The sequence below is a fragment of the Vitis riparia genome, chromosome 1, assembly GCF_004353265.1.
Source record: "Vitis riparia cultivar Riparia Gloire de Montpellier isolate 1030 chromosome 1, EGFV_Vit.rip_1.0, whole genome shotgun sequence".
Lineage (NCBI taxonomy): Eukaryota > Viridiplantae > Streptophyta > Magnoliopsida > Vitales > Vitaceae > Vitis > Vitis riparia.
The window spans coordinates 20,363,528-20,383,999 of NC_048431.1; the positions used below are offsets into that span (position 1 = coordinate 20,363,528).

Genomic DNA, 20,472 nt, shown 5'->3' on the forward strand with positions numbered 1-20,472 from the left:
TGTTTTTCACTCTTGGAGACCTTTTAGGTGGTGCTGAAGTTGTGTTAGCCGTAGTGACTTGCAAAGTTGCCTTGGCCTTCACAATTTGTTGAGGATGCTCTTCTTCAACCCTCTTACTTTTCTTCCCCACCTTAAGTTTTTTAGGTCTCATCATCTTTTAGAGCAATGTAGTGCACTATTATGCATCATCATGGATAAGCACTTGTAAAGAAGAGTTTTTTTTTTCCTCCCTATTTAAAGAAAATGAGATGTTTTTCAAGTCCTCCTCTACATCTCAACCAATGCATTAAAGTAGGAGAGGAAAAAAGTCTCTGAGCGTTTAAGCGTCATTTGGGAAAAATACTTCATTTTCAAAGTTTGTGCTATTGAAATAATTTTTTAATTGTTAGAAATCATACTAGCACAATAATTGATGAAAGCAAATTGGCTCATTGTGAAGGAGATTGCACATTTGCAGAGCCTATCCCTGAATTGCGTGGTTATGCATAATCCAAACAGTCACCTAAAGGTGCACTATTGAAACACATTCTTCCAAGTGCACCATTTCAATTGTCTGCCTTAGGTGCACAAGTTAGACCACACTTTCAAAGTGCACAATTAGTGTTGTGCCTTGTGAGTGAGCAACCTCAAATCTCAAGGTATCGATATTCTTTCATTTTGAAGGATGATATGATATAAAAAAAAAAAAAAAAAACCTCATACTTGATTTCTACTGCGGGTGTGGGCTTTGAGTGAAACTAGGAACTAAAGGACTTCTACAAAATGAAAATACTAGCGGTAAGAACAAAAAGATACTAATAATATATATATATAGATAATTCAAAATGAAAGGAGAAGACAAAATCCCTCATTTATCACATTATCACTATGATCACAAAAAATTTAAATTTGAAAATAAGTTTGAGGTGATTTGTGGGTCGATGTATTAGGGAAATAGATAATTAAGAGTTACTAGTTCGGATCAAGTTTCCTATCATCTTACTTCCTAAAGACATTGTTTCAATATATATATTCAAAATGAAAGGATAAGACAAAATCCCTCATTCATCACATTATCACTATGATCACAAAAAATTTAAATTCGAAAATAAGCTAAAGGTGATTTGTGGGTCGATGTATTAGGGAAATAGATAATTAGGAGTTATTAGTTTGGATCAAGTTCGCTATCATCTTACTTCCTAAAGACATCGTTTCAATATAGACAAGTTTTTCTTTTCAAAAGGAGTTACTTAAGGTTTAAAAATAACAAAAATAACGATGACTTCAACTTTTAAGAAATCAGTTTTTCATAATAAAAAAGTTAGTCTCATTGTCAAGTGAGAATGTACGTGAAAAGTATAGATCCACATGTACTCATAGAAGCACAACTCTTGTCTACAACTTTGTAATTTTTATGAAATCACATAATTGCAGTTTTTATAAAATATTTAATATAAACTATGTGACAATTCGATATCAATATTTGCTCTTTCATTGGCGGTAAGATCTAAAAACTACCAACATTTCGGTTATAGGTGTTTTAGGGTTTTAGAAGGGCCCACCACCGCTACATTTACAGAGGGTTTTAACACAACCCTCCCTCGTTCTCTCAGTTTCGGCTCTGTTCCTCGCGCTCTCTCTTCGTGTTCAGGCCTCTGGAGCCCCTCAGCTCTCTCTCTTGAGGATTATTTTCACCGGTATTACCTCTTTTCTTCCCTTTATTTTCTTCCTCATTCTCATATTGTAGCCGCGCGGCCATTGGAAATTCTTTGCTCTCTTTTTGTGAAATTTCTTATGGAGTTTAGAGGACGAAACAAATTCTGAATTCTCGATGAAACCAAACTCAGATTTTATTTTATTTTTATCTTTGCTTTCCTTCGTGTTTTCTTCCCAACCAAGTAGAGGTTAAATTTTGTTTGTTTTGTTTTGTTCCAACTTCGGCACCGCTTTTGGATATTATTTTTAATTTTCTTAATTGAAACCAAGGATGAAAATATCGGTAATCACGGATATATCGGTAACTTGATTTTACGGATATATCGGAGAAATATCGACGGATATTTTGGAAAAAAATTTTGATAAGCAAAAAATTGATCAAAACTTATGGAAATGTAAAAAAACCTCGTATTAATGTAATTAAAAGTATAATAAACAATTTAAAGTTGTTTTGGTTAGAATTTGATATATATATATATATATATATATATATATATATATATATATATAATATGATTTACGATATTAAACATAATTATATTATGTCAGTTGTACTTATACACTCATTATGAAGTTTCATGAAAAACTTATTTTTAGTAAATATCAATAATTTATACATATTATCATATAGCTTAAGGTTCAATTTTGACTATTGGATCACATTCAGTTTCAATTTGGACCATCAAGATGCACTGAGGTCCAAATTGAAATATCAATAAAATATTTTATTTGAGATATAATTTCTAAAATTTTATTAAAAATATGTGGTAACAACTTTCTTTTATTAACATTAATTTATTTAAATAATTAAAATTATTAATAATTTATCTTATCAAATTAATTTTAATTCATAAAATATTTTTAATCCATAGTAGTGATTTAATCATAGATAATTAATAATTATTTATATAGAGAGAGGAAAATTGTTCTCATGATATGTTTCTTTTTTTTTTTAATCTCTACTAAATCTAAAAATAAAAAGGCCACCCACTTCTCTCACTCCCTTGTCTGAAGTTGCCCTCCAGACGAGAGAATCCCTGAAAAGGCCCTATTTTCCTCTGCCACTCTCAATCCTCCCAGGTACTAATCTAATCTTGTTATTTATTTTTATTTTTCTGCAACCCCGTTTGATTCCCAAGAAAATCCATCCCCCATTCGATTTCTGGGAAAATTCATCCTCGTTTGATTTCCGAGAAAATCCATGCAAAACCCCCAAGGAAAACCAGAAAGATTGCTTTTTTTTTTTTTGCTTCCTGTGTTTTCTGGATCTGTTCTAGGGGTCGCTTTGCTTTTGTGCCATTGGATTTAAATTTCACGAACCCTAAATCCACGATTTTTGAGCCAGGCTAAAAAACACAACCGTTGCCTGCAAATCATGATCAGATTTTGTCACCTGTGCGCGGGCTGGACTGGTAGGAAATATCGGGAAATTTTCAGAAAAATCGGAAAAAAAATCGGCTATACAAACCGAAAATTCGCCGATAAATTGCAGTGTCCGGCTATTTTTTGAAGATTTCGCCGATTTTTCGTCTGCATCCATTTTCGGTGATTTTTTCGCCGATTTTAACCGAAATTTGGCGAAATTTCTCCCATCGACATTTCGCCCCCCTCTTTCGTATGGCCGACCACCGAAACCCGAAATTTCGGAGAAATTTCGGCGAAAAAAGTGGAAACTTTCATCCTTGATTGAAACCAAATTGGAACTAACTAATTTATTTTCTTTTGGTCGAGTTTGAAAAAATTGGGGGAAAAGTAGTTACGTTTTTGCTTAATAGTTAATTCCGAACGAAAAGGAAATAAATTGAAGTCTCTCATTGCCGTTTGGAAACTGAGAAAGTATGAATCTAAGGAGTTTGTATTTTAATTTATTTTATTTTCTCTTCACGGCATTTTTTTTATGCCCAACCAAACAAAGGTTGAATTTGGTATTTTTGTCCTTAATTTCTTGGTCTTGAAGCCATATCTGGTTTGAATAGTTTATTTGAATAATTGGTTGAGTTTTCTTCATTTTGGATTTCTGGAAATTTCCTTTTGTCTTCTGAAATTATTTTGCTAATTTGAGGAAAGAAATTTGACTATTAGCACTGGATTTGTCATCATTGGGATTGGATGATAGTTGTGTGGATTGTTTATTATTGGGATTGGATGATACTTGTGTGGATTGTTTATCATTGGGATGGGATCATATTTGTGTAAATAAATTCAGTTCAATATCTGGGCGTGTTGAATTCTATATGATTATATGTCTATTATGCCTTTCACCTTTGAAATCTCTAGTTTTGATTTTCTTTCAGTTGTTTAGGATGGCAGAAGACAATAAAGAAGTCAAGTCATTTAAGGATTTGGGGATATGTGAGCAATTGGTGGAGGCTTGTGAAAATTTAGGATGGAAAACACCATCTAAGATACAGGCTGAAGCCATTCCTCATGCACTAGAAGGTTTGTTCTTGTGCTTTCTTGATAATTTACTATAAGACTTCTTAGTTGCATTTTTGGTTGCCGAGAAAGTAGATAAAAAAAGGAACCAAAAGTAGGAAAATGTTCCATGCCTTTTACTGCTGTGATAAGTGGACATGCTTTTGATTAGTGATGGCATATTTCAAAATTTATATGTGGGACTGATCACTAATTAGGTTTGAAGAAGTGATTTGATTAAATTTGACTCGCTTTCCCATTGGCATTATATTCTAAACCAATTAGGGTTAACTGAGAGTAATATTAAGGAATTGAAGTTCCTGATTTTCATCTGCATTTTATTTGGTCTCGGAGGTTTATGATTTTGAGACCTTGGCCCTCTCTGAATTCTTTTCTTCTGCTGGATGGCACCACATGTTTTAATGAATGTGGTTTTTCAAAAGGTGATTTCCCTTGCTTGTTCATATGCCTTTTATCTCTCCAATATTTTGTCATGGATTAGTGGTATATATATATATATGTAAGTATAGATTCCAAACCTTAATTTTTCTGGCTTTGTGATTATAATATTCCTATATACATTTTTTCTTTCTATTTTGCTATGGCAAACCTAGTTTTTCTCTGGAGATAGTTTCTTCATCCCCTTGTCCAATCACAATTGTTTCTGTCTTACTATCACAGTATAAGAATCAAAATTTAACCAATGTTTACTACTTTTTTTCTTCCGTGCTTTTACTTCTCTAATCTTTTTCTTTTTCATTTTTTTTTCTTTTAATAAAAAGCAGGATTTGTGATGATGTAAAGATGAAAAATTCAACTTAATTAAGCCTAATATTTGTATTGTGTGCTATTGTGGGGAACTTTTTCCTTTTCTGTTTTTTTTTTGGTCAGTTTTCAATTGAGGAATCACTTAAAATATCAAAAATTGATTTGTCTTGATTTGCTGCATATTCTTAACAGCAATACCATGTTTTGATTATTGTGTATATAACTTTCTGATGTGCTGGTTGTTCTCTATTGTTATTGTCTCAGGAAAGGACTTGATTGGGCTTGCACAAACAGGTTCTGGTAAGACCGGAGCATTTGCACTTCCCATACTCCAAGCCCTTTTAGATACTCCTCAAGTGCTGTTTGCTTGTGTGCTCTCCCCTACTCGGTTTGTCATCTGATTCATGTGGTTGATTTTAAAGATAGTATTTTCATCCAAGAATGTGTTCCATTTAATAAATGATTCAATTTTTGTTGTCTGTCATCATCCTCCCCCATTTTCCAGGGAACTTGCTATTCAGATTGCAGAGCAGTTTGAAGCTTTAGGTTCTGGAATTGGTCTAAAGTGTGCTGTGGTGAGCTTGCTATTTAATTAATTTGATGTGGAGGCAGGTCTCTCGATATATGAGCGTCAAATTTACCATTTCAGTTACAGACCTGTACTTGTTTGGCACATACTTATAGTGCTCTTCACCCTGATGACAAATACTGATTCTTTTCTTTTTATCCATTATATCAGTGTTGTTCTTGTCATGTTTCTTGTCTGTGAAGAATAATTTTGACATTGACAATAGTAGAATATGGTAACTATTTACCCATTGTATATGTCTTGTGCACCTTGGTGTATGGTTTCTTTGAGGTTAACAATATTTTTATTTTGTTTACTTATCTAGGAAAAAAAGGCAACTTTTTAATACCATTTTGAAAGTAAGGCCCTGTTTAGGGGGTGTTTTTGAAAATAGTGATGAAAAAACTAGTTTTTGAAAATTGTTCTTTGATGTTTTGTAGAGTAAAAGTATGTTTAGGAACCTGAAATGTTCTTAACCTTTTTTTTATGTTTTTAAATATGCTTTAAAAATAACTTTTATCTGTAGTGCTTTATTTTTAATCATTCTCCATATTTGTATGCTTTATTTTTTAAAAGAGCCTTAAAAAAATAAGTGAAAACAACTGAAAGTAACTAAAAGATGTTCTCTAAAAACAGTGAGTTTTTTGTTTTCTGGTTGCCAAATATGTTTTTCTGTTTTTTTTTTTTTTTTTTTTTTTTTTTTTGTTATCGAGCACATAAAATTGTTTTCATAGACATTTTCCAAATAGGGCCTAAGGTTTCTGAATTTTTTGCTAGTAGTTTTCACATTATTGTCCTCTATAAGAATCCTTGTAAGTTTTTATTCATTTTCAATGTTTTAAGTTATAGCATTTGGAATGGTAAGTGCAAATATTGTTTCTGTATTATTTTCATTGGGAAAACAAATGTTGTTACTTTCTACTTAGTAGAAACTTCAGCTAAAGTTCAGATTTCAGACACATTTTCTTTGCTAGATAACTTCTTTTTTGTCAATTGTATTTGGAGTAAATATTTTTAGTTTATAAGTCCTTTGCTACACCCTTGATCTTGTTGTAGCGTTCATGTTCTTCAACCAATTCAGGAAAGGCAGCTGGTAGTTTTTGTGTCATTATGTGAGTTCAAGTAATCTGGAAGTGTTAAGTTGAAACTATGTTAAAGTGATAAGAACCAATGACTTTTTAGACTGCACCAAGTTCAAAATTATGGTAGTGGACACTCTGCCAGTGTTGGTAAGAGAAATTGAAAAATAAATCATCCATCTACTGAAGAATATAGCTGAGCCTTTACCACATAATTTCTCACTAAAGCCAGGTGACTTTTGGGTGACCAGCTCCTGGTATATCTATTTATTTTTAAGAACTTTCTTGGTGGATAAAAATCTTCAAAAAATAACTTAAGAGGGAAAAAAATCATCAAAGCTTGCCTGGAAGAGGTTGGGCCTTTTAAGTTAGGTCTAAGGCACATTTAATATGCATTTTTTGACATTCCATGTTATCAACTCTTTAATTTTATCTTAGTGGATGAATCCGTCCCACAATAGCAGCTGCCATATTTTTCTGCAATCTTCTGAGAATGAGTTTGTAGTTGCAGGCATGCAGCTGCTATACATTTTTTGTCTATGTTTTCATTTTAATTTTTTTCTTAAGTAAATTGGTGTTGTTTGATGAAAACCAGAGATTGTTGCTCTTGGGATTTCTATATGCAATAGGATTGCATTAGTTCATTGTTGCAACTTTGCAATATAAGTTGATATATACACCAGGTTGTGCATCACTATGCTCAGGTGGGTGCCAAGGCATGCCTTTAAAACTATAGCTGAGACTATTTGCTATTTGTTTTAAATGAAATTTTATTGTTTTAATCTTGTTATCATGGTTCAAAGTCGTAGTATTGGTCATTGACTCAGAGGGTCTTGAGGCATATTGGTCTTGGTTTTTCAGATCGATATCGGACAATATGCAAAATATGTTAATTTAAGAACTCTATAATTTTTAAGAGAATTATTAAAATTTGTGAAAATAAATGTAATCAAATAGACTAAAAAAAAAATAATAAATATATAGAAAGAACATTATGGACTAGATTTAAAACTTTTTTATTTATTAACTTGTAATAAATATTAGATAAAACTAGTAAAAAAATATTTTTATAATAAATTTGTTTGAATTAAATATTTTAAAAATTTAAAAAATATTTTCAACCATAAAAAACCATGAATAACCTTTAAAAATTTAAATATCATTTTTTCTATCAAATATATTCTAAATAAAACTATTATAAAAAAAGATTTTTTATTAATTTTATTTTCATTTGAATAAATAAATTTTAAATATGTATATATATATTTAGTGATTCTATACATTAGTTTTAAATATTTTTATTGATATTTATATTCCATTTAAATATTTATAATCATAAATATAATCCCACGTATCCAGTCAAAAGTCCCACTCTCCCATTTCGGTCCTCTTTCTCACCTCTCTGCAACACACCCATTTCTCCCCCATTTTTGGTCACAGACCTCACTCCCATCTCTCTGCATGACTGCAACACACCCATGTGTCTGCAAAATACTCTCTTTCATCTCTCTGCAATAGACCCATTTCAGAAAAATATCCCTTTCATTTTTTTTGCTTCTCATGACATCTCCCCACGATACCCATTTCTCTGCAACATACCCATTTGTCCGAAAAATACCCATTTCATGTCTCAACAACAACTTCTCACACCATCTTGAAGGTTTGAAGGCATTAAACCGGAGATAAATCAGCCATACAAGGTTTAGGGTTGAAGGATGAAGATGCAAATCCACTCCGAATTGTCCTTGCAAATTTCTTCATTTTTGTGGTTTTTGATTTTCTCCACCGATTTTGACTTGGTTATCAGTCCGGTACCAGGCATGACCGAGGTGGATATGACTCGGCCGAGTCATACCAATTTCTGTCAAGATTTTGAACCCTGCTTATTATACGTCTGGATTAAGTAACTTATGCCTACTAGCTCTACTGTGCTATAGTGAAGTTAATGCTGCCTTAGTTCATTGTTGCAACTTCGCAATATAATTTGATATATACACCAGGTTGTGCATTACGATGCCCAGATGGGTGCCAAGGCATGCCTTTAAAACTATAGCTGAGACACCATTTTCTATTTGTCTTCTATTTTTTTGATAGTTACATTTCTGTGCAATGCTGATACCATTTGCTATTTGTTTTAAATGAAATTTACTGTATCTTGTTAGATTGGAATGCTTCTGGATTAACTTACACCTACTTGCTCTATTGTGCTGTAGTGAAATTAATACTGCCTGGGTAACCGTTTGATGCTTCAATTCCAAAAATTGAAATATACTGTATGATGGAATTCTGGATGTTTAACCTTCCTTTTTTTTACAATATGATCTTGGTAAACAATGCCTTCATCCCTTTTTTGCAGCTTGTTGGAGGAGTGGACCATACACAACAAGCAATTGCCCTTGCAAAGCGCCCACATATTGTTGTAAGTATTGATGATCTGGCATGACTAGTTTCATTTTCACTCAAAAGGTTTCCCACTAAACCATGAAGAGTTAGATGGTTGAACTTACATGATTTCATTATTGGTTTGTTTTGTGATGGAGCATTTCAGTTTGTATTAAAGATTGGACAGTGATCAACTTTTGTGATTTAAAATGATGGATTTTATTTTTCATGTGGCTAAGAGGATTAGCATTTTGTTATTACAAGCTATTTGAAGTCCTCCCTATAAATATTAGGGCTTTCTCTGAACATAGTTGTACAAGTTAACCTTGTGCATGTAGGTCATGTGAGTGGGTTGTTGTTCTTTTATTTATTTTTGTACATGTTTTTAATTTTTTTATTAAAATTTTAATATTTTAGGCATGTTTAAAACATGTTTGAAAATTAGAAACAAAAAACCGTTTTTTGTTCTTAAAATTAGAAAACATGTTTTCTAAGAAAACATAATTTAGTGGTTTTCAATTGTTTTCACTTGTCTTTTGAGGAATGTTTTAAAAAATAATGGGACAAATATGAAAAATAATTGAAAATAAAGCATGACATGTAAAATTTATTTTTAAAAAATATTTGGAAACATAGAAAACTAGTAGAAAATTCCTATAAAAAAAATTAGTTGAAAACATTTCAAATTCCCAAACAGACTTATGTTCTAGAAAATATTAGAGAATTGTTTTTTAAAATTGTTCTCAAATTGTTTTTTTTGAGAATGGTTTTTGAAAACGATCCTAAATAGACCATTAGTTTTTTTGTTTTTTTTGGAAGAAGACTTCATAGACTTAATTTAATAACGTAACATTGGACTAACATTATGTTTCCTTGATTTAGGTTAACCTGCAAAAGACTTCTTACATAGAAGGGTCTTGCTATAGTCGAGAATGAAAAGAAGCCTATTTTTTTTTGGAAGGATATCCTTCTTTGGGAAGGGAATCTTTAAAGCTCTGTTTGGATCAAGGGAATTGTGAGGGAAAAAAGGCAAGAAGAAAAAGGAGAAGGATGGAAAAAGTGGAGGAAAATAAGAAATAAGTTTAAATTCAAAAACATTTTTCTTCCATTCATTGCAAAATTTTAGTTTTTTCTTTATATAAATAGAGAAGGAAGAGTTTGAAAATTTAGGAGTTTTAAAATAATTTTCTTTATATTTTCTTTTTTCTTAATATTTTCATGTCAAACCAAATAAGGAATTTTGAGATTTCAACGGAGTGTAAGGTGGGGACATTGGGAGAGTCTACAAAGATTTGGACTTGGTTCCCTTCTCTAGGGAATGGTGAAGCGGAGAAGTCAGATTCTTCAATCTTTGTCTTTGATTGCTTCATCTTTCTTTCCCTTGATTTGGGTGGTTGATTTTGGTTAGAGGAAATCTTAACACCTCATTTTACACTAGGAATTGCTGAAAATGGATTCAAATATTGGAAAGCAAAGGAAGTGTTTCATTTTCATGTAATTTACAGAAATATAAATTGATGCCTATATATATATTAAATATTATCATACATGATATGTTTTGTTTTAATATAGAAAGGAATGCAATTGTACGACATATAGTACTACTACTACTACTGCTGCTACTATTAATATTCATAACATATTGCATTTGATTCTAAAAAATTGTGATTGCATAAATATTTATATACAAACACGATATGCTTTGTTTTGATATAGAAAAAAGAAATGCAATTTTATAAACATCTGGTGTTACTACTGCCGCTGTAGCTACAACTATTATTATTAATGACATATTTTTGCTGCATTTGGTTCATGCTTCTGAAAATTTTGTCTTGGCATATCCTTATTGTAGTCTGTCTGGATCAAATGTCTGTACCCATGCAACATAGATATCAGTCTAGTTTAAATTTAACTTACATGTACATTAGAAACTACAAATGTGAAACAGATGAGCTTAAATGTGGGCAATTATTTTGGAAATCATATTTTATCCATGCATGGCATTGTTTCTTAAAGTTTTTTTAAAATGTGACACCCTTGTTTTAAGTACTTTTAGTGCTATTGATTGATTAATGTATTTTTTAAAAAACAGATTTGCACCAAACTATTTTAGTTCATTATCTGTCTTATGTATTTGTTCTGTTGCTCTTACATAGGTGGGTACACCTGGACGACTCATGGACCATCTGTCCAATACAAAAGGTTTTTCTCTTCGGACGATGAAATACTTGGTATGATATTCCTATATTATTAAGGAAACTATTGAGAGTTCATTTTTTCTATCTATATTTATTTACCAATTCAATAGACACCTAAATTTGCCTTGTGCGGTAAATTTCTTGATCACAATTTCATGTGGTCAACTTCTAGTTATGCCAATGAACTATAAAACTAGTTTTTTTTTTTTTTGATGGGTAAACACAGAAGAGAATATATTAATTAGAAAAAGGAAGCCCGGAGGGCAACCTAAGGCATACAAGAAGTATACAGCAGGTGCCAAAATGCTAAAAAGAGCAAAAACAGGAGGGAAAACAAAAAACCTCACCCGTTTGCACCTAATTCCAATCAATCAAAAAAGTCGATTAAAGATAAAGGGCCAACATCTATATACAACTTTGTCCAAGACCATAAATTACACACAAAAGAATTCTTCAACCTATGTACTGAAAACTCTTCATTGTTGAATGCTATATTATTTCTTTCCTTCCACACTGCCCAAAAAAGGCATAAAAGAGCCAATTTCCAAGCTTTTTTTTCTTTTTGCCCATAAAGGACCCAAGCCAACAAAGGAGAGTCTCTCTTACCAAGCAAGGGAGAACCCAAGTCACCCCAAAGAGAGTGAATAATAATTCCCACAAAACTCTAGTCTTCGTGCAATGAATTAAGATGTGATTAGTAGACTCCTCTTCAACTAGACAAAAGAAACATCTATTAGCAAGGGTCCAACCCCTCCTTTTGAGTTTATCCAAAGTTAAAACTTTCTCCCATGAGGCTTCCCAAGCAAAAAAAACCCACTTTGGGAGGAACATAAGGGCTCCAAATTATTTTTCTTGGAAACCGGACTGTACTTCTCAGCTCCACAACACTGTAAAGGGACTTTATTGAGAAAAACCCACTTTTTGTCTTTTTCCAAATCACCCTATCTTCCACTTCTGCACTAACTCTCTTACCTTGAATTGTCATGAGCAACTGATCCACCAAGACTACTTCTCAATCATTGAAAGCCCTAAAAAAATGAGGACTCCAACTCCCCCCCTCAACTGCAGGGTCCCAAACCTCTGCCACCAACTCCTCTTTTGAAACCATCAAAGCAAACAAAGAGGGAAAAGAGTTGCACAAATCCTCATCCCCACACTAAGAGTCCAATCAAAATCTGATTCTTCTACCATTACCCATGGAAAACACAATGTAGTTGCTCAACCGAGAACCTTCCTTTCTAATATCCTTCCACAACCCCACACCAAATCCCTCTCTACCTTCCTGGGTATACCACCCCCCTTCTTTCACTCCATACTTCCTACTAATAACTTGTTTCCAAAGAGCTTCCTTTTCTACCATAAAGCGCCAACTCCATATACCCAAAAGGGCTCTATTAAGAGTGGAGATGCATTTTACACCCAATCCCCCTTTACTTTTATCCGAGCATACAATCGCCCGCTTAACAAGATGAGTCTTCCTCTCCAAAGCCCCTCTCCCCCCCAATCCCAAAGAAAATCCCTTTGGATTTGCTCAAGTCTCAATCTAACCAATCTAGGCATACGCAAAATTGACATGTAGTAAATAGGCATGTTAGACAAAGTGCTTCGAATGAGAGTGAGTCTCCCTCCTTTAGATATATATTGCCTCTTCCACAAAGCTAATCTCCTTTGAAACCTCTCCTCTACCCCATCCCACATTGTTGCTCATTTGTGAGGTGCACCCAAAGGAAGCCCTAAATATAAGGGAGCGTCCCCACCTTACACTCAAGCTCAAGGGCTAGCTCCTCCGGATTCTCCATCCTCCCCACTAGAAGGATCTCACTTTTGTCCAGATTAATTCTTAGACCAGATATGACTTCAAGCCACATTAACACCTAGCTTAGGTGAGCCAGTTGGTCCTTAAAGGCATCACAGAAAATCAATGTGTCATCAGCATACAACAGATGGGTGAGTTGAACTCTCCCACCGCCTTTCCCTTTAACCCTAAAGCTTGTAAAAAAGCCCCCACTAACTACCCTCTTGATCAAAACGCTTAAGGCCTTCATACCTATTACAAAAAGATAAGGAGAAAGGGGGTCCCCTTGTCTCAACCTCCTGGAGCTGTTAAAGAAACTTGCCGGTGTGCCATTAACCAACATCAAGAAAGATGCTGTAGAAATACACCACTTAACCCACCCTACCCATTTGTCTCCAAACCTCATTTTTTGCAACACCTGAAGCAAGAAATCCCATTTTAAATGATCGTATGCCTTCTCTATATCAAGTTTACACATCACCCCGCATTCATTGCTTTTTAATAGAGAATCTATAGCCCCATTAGCTATTAGCACTATGTCCAAAATTTGCCTCCCCTTAACAAAGGCATTTTGAGACGAGGAAACCACCTTACCCACCATTTTTTTCAACCTATTAGCTAACACCTTTGCTAACAGCTTGTACAACCCTTCCACCTAACTGATAGGTCTGAAATCTCTCAGGTCCTCGACATCTCCCTTTTTTGGGACCAACGCCAAGAAGGTAGAGTTCAAACTTCTAACAAACCCCCCATGCTTGTGAAATTCTCGGAAAAAACTCATCACCTCCTTCTTCACCAAATTCCAACTAGATTGCCAAAAAGCTAAGGAATAACCATCTAGCCTGGGTGCTTTGTCTCCGTTTAGATCAAAAAGAGCAAAGACAACCTCTTTAGTAGAGAAAGCCTCCTCTAGCCTAGCTACCTCTTCCCCTGCTAATCCGTAAAAAACCAGCCCATCCAAACTTGGACTCCAGCCACTAGGATCCGACAACAAGTGCTGGAAAGCACTAACAACACCCCCTTGAATCTCCCTCCTCAACTATCCAAGAACCATTAATTTTAATCTTGGACAGATTACTCCTTTTTCTATGACAATTTGCCATTCTATGGAAAAAACCTGTATTCTTTTCACCTTCCTTGAACCACAATTCTCTAGATTTGTGCCTCCAGGATATTTCCTCGATGAGAACCCATTTCTTATATTCCTCCCTTGCCTCCTTTCTTATCTCCACCTCCTCCACCAATAAGGATCTAGACCTCTCTTGAATATCCCAAAAATTGACTTGCTGTAATGCCAAACTGTTGTTAACCTCCACCTTCCCAAACACCTCCTTATTCTAGGTTTTTAGAATACTCTTAAGAGCCTTCAACTTTGCTGCCAGAATGAAACTGCTAGAACCCTTGAAGTTGAGCCCTTGCCACCAGACTTTTAACAGGTCCTTACATCCCTCCTCTTTCAACCACATATTCTCAAAACGAAAAGGCATAGGACCTCTCCTCATCCCTCCCACATCTAATAGGATAGGACAGTGATCAGACATTGGTCTGGAAAGAGTGCTTTGCCCCACCCCACTGAACCAACTTTCTCAATCCTCAAACACCAAGAAACGGTCCAATCTTGACATAGTTTGCCCATTAAGCCCACCATTCCAAGTAAACGGACCTCCCTGCAATGGGAGGTCCCTTAAAGCCAAATCATCAATCACCTTCGAAAATCTTCTCATTGCAGCAACCAACCTCCCTCCTTTGCTAGTGCTCACTAGGGAACCTTGTCACATTAAAATCCCCTCCAATGCACTAGGGATCATCCCCTAGCCCACAGATAGCCCCTAGCTCCTATAAAAGTTATTTGCATCTCTTCAAAATGGGACCATAAACCCCAGTAAAAGCCCACACAAAACCATCCTCACAATTTCTAAAATGACAAGAGATCGAGAACTGACCCACCTCCATGCCAGTCAACTCTAACACTTTATTATCCCAAAAAACCACCACCCCTTCAGCTGTTCCCCTCACATTAACTGCACCCCACTCCAAAAACCTCCCTACTCCAAGGCTTCACACCACTCCAATGGACATCTCCTGAATCTTAGTCTCCTAAAGACAAACAAGGTCTGCCTTCTGAGCCCTAATTAAAGTTTTAATAACCTTCCTCTTATTGCTGTCATTCGCCTCTCTTAACATTCTAGGATAACAAATTTAGCTTCATTTGCAACTCAATACTCTATCCCCTCCTCCTTTGACCTCCCCACTCTCTCTGTCCCCTCATTTGTAATTGATCAACCACTCTAACTTCTTCAATTCTCGATCGAACCTAGTGGTCAAACCAACACCCTTCCTCTTAACCCGTTCCCGCCCTTTTTTTTATCCTTTGAAGCAAACTGAAAAATTCCCCTTCAAACCTTTCTAAGGAGAAACCCAAAAAATTTGCTGAACTTCACCAAGCTGCTCTCATTCTACTAGTCTCCAAAATCCCTTGCTTCTTGATTAAGCCCTGCATCGGCAACCTTTTTTGCTATTAAAAACATCTTTTTGTATTTTGTGGGGAGGACCACTTGTCCTACTCTTGTGCTTTTTTCATAATTAACATATCTTTTGTTTCTGATAAAAAAAATAAAATAAATAATGGTACCAAAAACTTTGTTCTATGCCCAACCTCATGGAATCTGAGTTGAAGGAACAGAGCATCCTATCCTTTTCTAACAGCACTCCTGTACATCTCTCTAAGGACCTGATCCTTTTACCCCTTTCCTCAACCTAGAATACCAATTTCCATGTTCCTCACTAAGCTTTCCCACGGTCACTCCCTGCAATTTCCTAGCATAATTCTTGTCCTACATGTATGCGCACATGCACATAGAAAATCTCTGTAAATCTTCTCTAACCAGCTTGAGTTGATGTTACTCTATTTACTCATCATGCTTTGAAAGGGCACTTGGTGGTGTTGTCTGCAAGTAAATTGAAGGAGTTTGACCCACTTTGCACCAGAACTCTGACATCAAATCCTTTACTTGCTCCATGATAGCCACATGAATTATTTCACTTTCCCTTGTATTGACACTTAGACTGGAAACCACTTCAAAACAAAATAAAATGCACCTTGGATACAAAAGTTGTTCACCATCTGCTTCAGAGAATAAATAGGTAGCAAATCATAGAAGTGAAATCTCCAGTTCTTAAAGCCTTGGATCCATCCACCAACTGTGTTGAATGCAAAATGACTCAAAACCTTTGTCGTGAAGGCAAATAGGTGACAAGAGAGAGGATGTCAATGATTCAAAGTACTATTCTTTTTTTTTTTTCTTTTAAAAAATGATGGAACCTTAAATTTATTCTATTTTTGTTATTGGTTGTTTCCTTGGAGCTATTTACAAGTTTTTCTATTCATCATGAATTTTTTTCCACTGCTTGAACTAAATAACATTGCTTGTAAAATTCTATCTCTGCTCTTAATAATGAGAACTCTGAGTGCTGGTCTCTCACTCAACAACCTTAACGAAATTGAATCATGGTAGAACTGTTAGTTTCCAGTATGCTGAAATGCATTCCCTGCAATCTTTTTATGCTTTGCAAGAAATATTCAAATATAATTTCCATGTTTTGTGTCTGTTTCTGATTGCTTGAACATAAGGACCTTTTTGTTGTTAGTTACATGATCTGTGTATGCTGGCTAGGTCTTAGATGAGGCTGATAGGTTGCTGAATGACGACTTTGAGAAAGCCATTGATGAGATTTTAAGTGTTATCCCACGGGAGCGAAAGACATACTTATTTTCTGCTACTATGACGAAAAAGGTACATAGTTGAAATATTGGGGCAAAGTGCATATTTATAGGAAAATTTTGATTCATACTTGATCAAGTGATAGTTGCATTTTATCTTACTCATTTTTTGTATGAGATTACACTGCATGACCAATAAGGTTGATTTTGCTACCTGCGCACTTGTCTCAGGCAAGTTTCATGGCTACACTCTCTTAGTTATCTTAGTTATTCACTATGCATTCATCTAGCAAACCAAGGCCAGGTTGGAGGTGTGTTTTTTTTTTGGTCTTTTTTCCCCCTCTTTTCTCTTTCTTTTGTTGTGTTTTATTATTATTATTCTTTTTGTTAAACATATTAGTTATACTTTATCTGGTTAAATTTATCAAATTTATTAACCATGTGATTCATAGAGGCTTCTATTGTTCTAGAATTCAAAATCTCAGATCAAGAAGCTGTAGTTTGCCTAACTGTTTTTTTGGGGTCTCTATCTTCCATCTTGAATAGGGAATGTTACTATTCAATTCCCTTTAGTTTTGCATTTCATATTCTTACTGCATTCCATATTTGACAGTTGCATTTTACTTTCTCATTGTTATGCATTACAGAATCTCTAGTTTAGGCTGTGTGAATAGGATTCATTGCTGCAAGAAGCATTTAGCATTTGGAATAGCCAATTTGGTTTCAGCCATTTATGTTCTTTCAATATCTTGCATTTGAGAAAATTGAACTCTTGGTGACAAGAACAATATATGGGATGCTAAAATAAATTTCCAAGTGGAAATGAGTAGAAATAGTGTATTGATGATATTGCAACCCCTTACATGACAGAAGTGCATGAATGTGTTCTTTTTTTTTTTCTTTTTTTTTTTGTGTTAATGCAATGAATATTTAAATCACATAATGTTCAATCCCAGTTCAAGTATTTGGTGGTTATGTAAAAAAGTGAAAGAAAATGAAGAAGAGGGTGAATGTCTAACCAAGTTTTGTTCTTAATGTTGTAGGTGCGTAAGCTCCAGAGGGCCTGTCTCAGGAATCCTGTGAAGGTATGATAACTATGCTCCTCTACACTTTGTTTTCATTCTGTCTGGTTTTATAAGAACTCTTTCACTAAATTTGGTTACAAAATTTCTTTCAGATTGAGGCTGCATCTAAATATTCCACTGTTGATACACTCAAGCAACAGTATCGCTTTGTTCCTGCTAAGTACAAGGTTTCTTGCTTTCATACTGTTATATTACTTTGAAAATGTTATGCGAAAGATTAAGCTTGCAGTTGACTTAGTTTCCGACTATAGAAAGTGCTTTACAGCACTTCCTATGATTATCTTCCTAAATTGACTCTCGAAGATAAGATCATGTTTGATTGATAAATATTTTAATAGTCTTTTTCCATTCAAGAAGTGCTGCATAAGCCAATGAATAATTGAGTCCAAATTGTGAGACAATTGCATATATCATAATTATCACTTGATTATGCTAACAACGTTTAAGAAATAGGTAGTTATAGTAGAATGGAGTTTTTTTTTTCCTTGGGTTTCTAATCAAATGAAACAAAGGCTGCATCTAGTCATAGTGTGCATCGCCATAGATATATATATATATATATATATATATATATATATATATATATATATATTTTATGTTTATTATCTTCCTCTAGTTTCAATGATATTAATATTTTCTATTGCAGGAATGCTATCTTGTATATATTCTAACTGAGTTATCTGGAAGTACAACAATGGTTTTCACTCGTACTTGCGATGCAACTCGCCTATTGGCTTTGCTTCTTCGAAACCTTGGTTTAAGGGCTATCCCAATCAGTGGTCATATGAGTCAGGTATATATCTTTTCTTTTATCTTAAGTTTTAAATCAGATACTTGTGATTTTGCTTTACACACTCATAGTTTTTATTATTATTTTTAGCTTAATTTAATATTTTATGTTTCATCTTTTGCCAAATTTTTGAGTTTGTACTCACTTTACCTCTTGAATATACATGTGCCAGGCTAAAAGACTTGGAGCACTGAACAAGTTTAAGGCTGGAGAATGTAATATACTTATCTGCACTGATGTGGCAAGTAGAGGACTTGATATTCCATCTGTTGATATGGTTATCAATTATGATATTCCCTCAAACTCCAAGGTCAGGCTTGCTTCTTTTTGGTTTCTGAATTCGGGGATGGATCTGGTATATTGGACCTGGGCCCTTACCTGTTTTGGGGCTTAGCATATTGTTTCCCTTATTTACCTTGATGTGTGCTGAAGGAACCTCTAATGCGTGTCTTTTTTTTTTTTTTTTAGTAATAATAATAAAAAAAAAATCAATCCAAAGTGGTATATCTTTGGTTTGACAACCATGCCTACCTTCATTGATGAGAAGAGGATTCCACTACAAAACAATGCCTACTTTCATTGATGAGATAGGAGTCCACTATAAGATGTGGAAAATTAATGCAAAACTTTGGAAGTCTCACTCCTCTTATCTTTGCCACATTCGGAGCCATGAATAAACTCATGCTTATCATCCTCTGCAAGAGCCATGAGATGAACAAATTTTTTTATAGTACATAGGAGCCATGAAACAAACTTGTGCTTTCAATGTTTTGTGAGTTATCTTTCTACAGATCTCTCTCTCTCTCTCTCTTTCATCTCATGTTTATATCATCTTGGAAGGTTTCACTTGAAAAACTTATGTATAGAGAGAATGAAAAGAATGAGCTGTATAAGAAAACTCCAGCATAAGTTCTGCTCTACACCAAACCCTAGACTCAGATGTCTAACAAAATAGAAACCCTGCAGAGATAGGAACTTGAGATAAATTCCAACATTTTCTGCCTTGGCTCAAATTGTGAAGTCAATTTTCTAGTCTGTACATACTTCCAAAGTATGCCTCTTTAATACCCTGTTCAATGCAGTCAATGCCATACCTTCAACTAGGAAACTTGTCAAACTTAGGAAGAATCACATGCAAATGTTTTGCCATTTAGACATTTTAATATTTCCACTGCATGATAACATGCACACACCTATTCTAGATTAATTGACTAAATACTCCATGTATCTCATTCAATGACAAAGGAATTGACTCCACCTTGAATCAAAATTTCTTTTACAATCCTCTTGGATTCCAAATCTCTTTTTACCACTTCAGTGTCCAAACACACAATCAACTCAAAATTAGATAATTCTCATGTTTTAGCATGGAATCTCCAAAATTCCTGCTTCTTGTTGACTGCACTTTGGATTTGAATTCTCTAGATCTTGGTTCTTGATCTTCTCCAACATTCGCTTTAGACTTCTCCAACCTAGCTTTCATCATTTGTTACGCGTCAATTGAAGCTTTCCACTTGTTATACAATCATAGTCAATAATCAACGTATGAAGGAAACAATACTTCCATTGCACTGTAAAACTATGTTTACCTTCACAAATGAGATTAAGATTCTACTACAAATTATTTGAAAAATAATGAAAGACAGAATACTGATACAATACTCTTAAGGCTTGCTCCTAGTATTTTTTTTTTTTTGATAGGTAAACAAAACAAATATATTAAAAGCATTTGGAAAAGGTGCACAAAGTATACATGAAGTATACAAGTAGCAGCCGAATACAAGCAAAAGAAAAGGAAGAAGAAACAACAAACCAGACCCAAAACATCAAACAAGGACAATGACCCTTCACTTAAGTACACGCTAACCCAACTTGAAAGATTGGACATTCTAAAAAGCTCTTCCTTTAAGCAAACCACGTCCACTCATTGCGATCTGATCAGGGACTTAAATACTCTTCTTTTCTCTTTGTCATTG

General features: G+C 34.4%; 1 protein-coding gene across 2 annotated transcripts in view; it reads left to right on the forward strand.

The window, feature by feature from the left end:
- The first annotated feature begins 2,738 nt into the window (after positions 1–2,738).
- Positions 2,739–20,472, forward strand: part of LOC117916706 (DEAD-box ATP-dependent RNA helicase 10-like) — a 33,885-nt gene continuing 16,151 nt past the window's right edge. The window contains exons 1-11 of one of the 2 annotated variants that reach the window (XM_034832856.1): positions 2,739–2,775; positions 3,990–4,134; positions 5,143–5,266; positions 5,384–5,453; positions 8,882–8,944; positions 11,064–11,138; positions 16,575–16,694; positions 17,665–17,706; positions 17,799–17,873; positions 18,353–18,499; positions 18,669–18,806. In XM_034832856.1, the coding sequence (XP_034688747.1) occupies positions 3,999–4,134; positions 5,143–5,266; positions 5,384–5,453; positions 8,882–8,944; positions 11,064–11,138; positions 16,575–16,694; positions 17,665–17,706; positions 17,799–17,873; positions 18,353–18,499; positions 18,669–18,806 (990 nt within the window). In that variant the 5' untranslated portion in view covers positions 2,739–2,775; positions 3,990–3,998. The remainder of the gene's footprint in view (positions 2,776–3,989; positions 4,135–5,142; positions 5,267–5,383; positions 5,454–8,881; positions 8,945–11,063; positions 11,139–16,574; positions 16,695–17,664; positions 17,707–17,798; positions 17,874–18,352; positions 18,500–18,668; positions 18,807–20,472) is intronic. The other variant, XM_034832864.1, reaches the window with a different exon arrangement.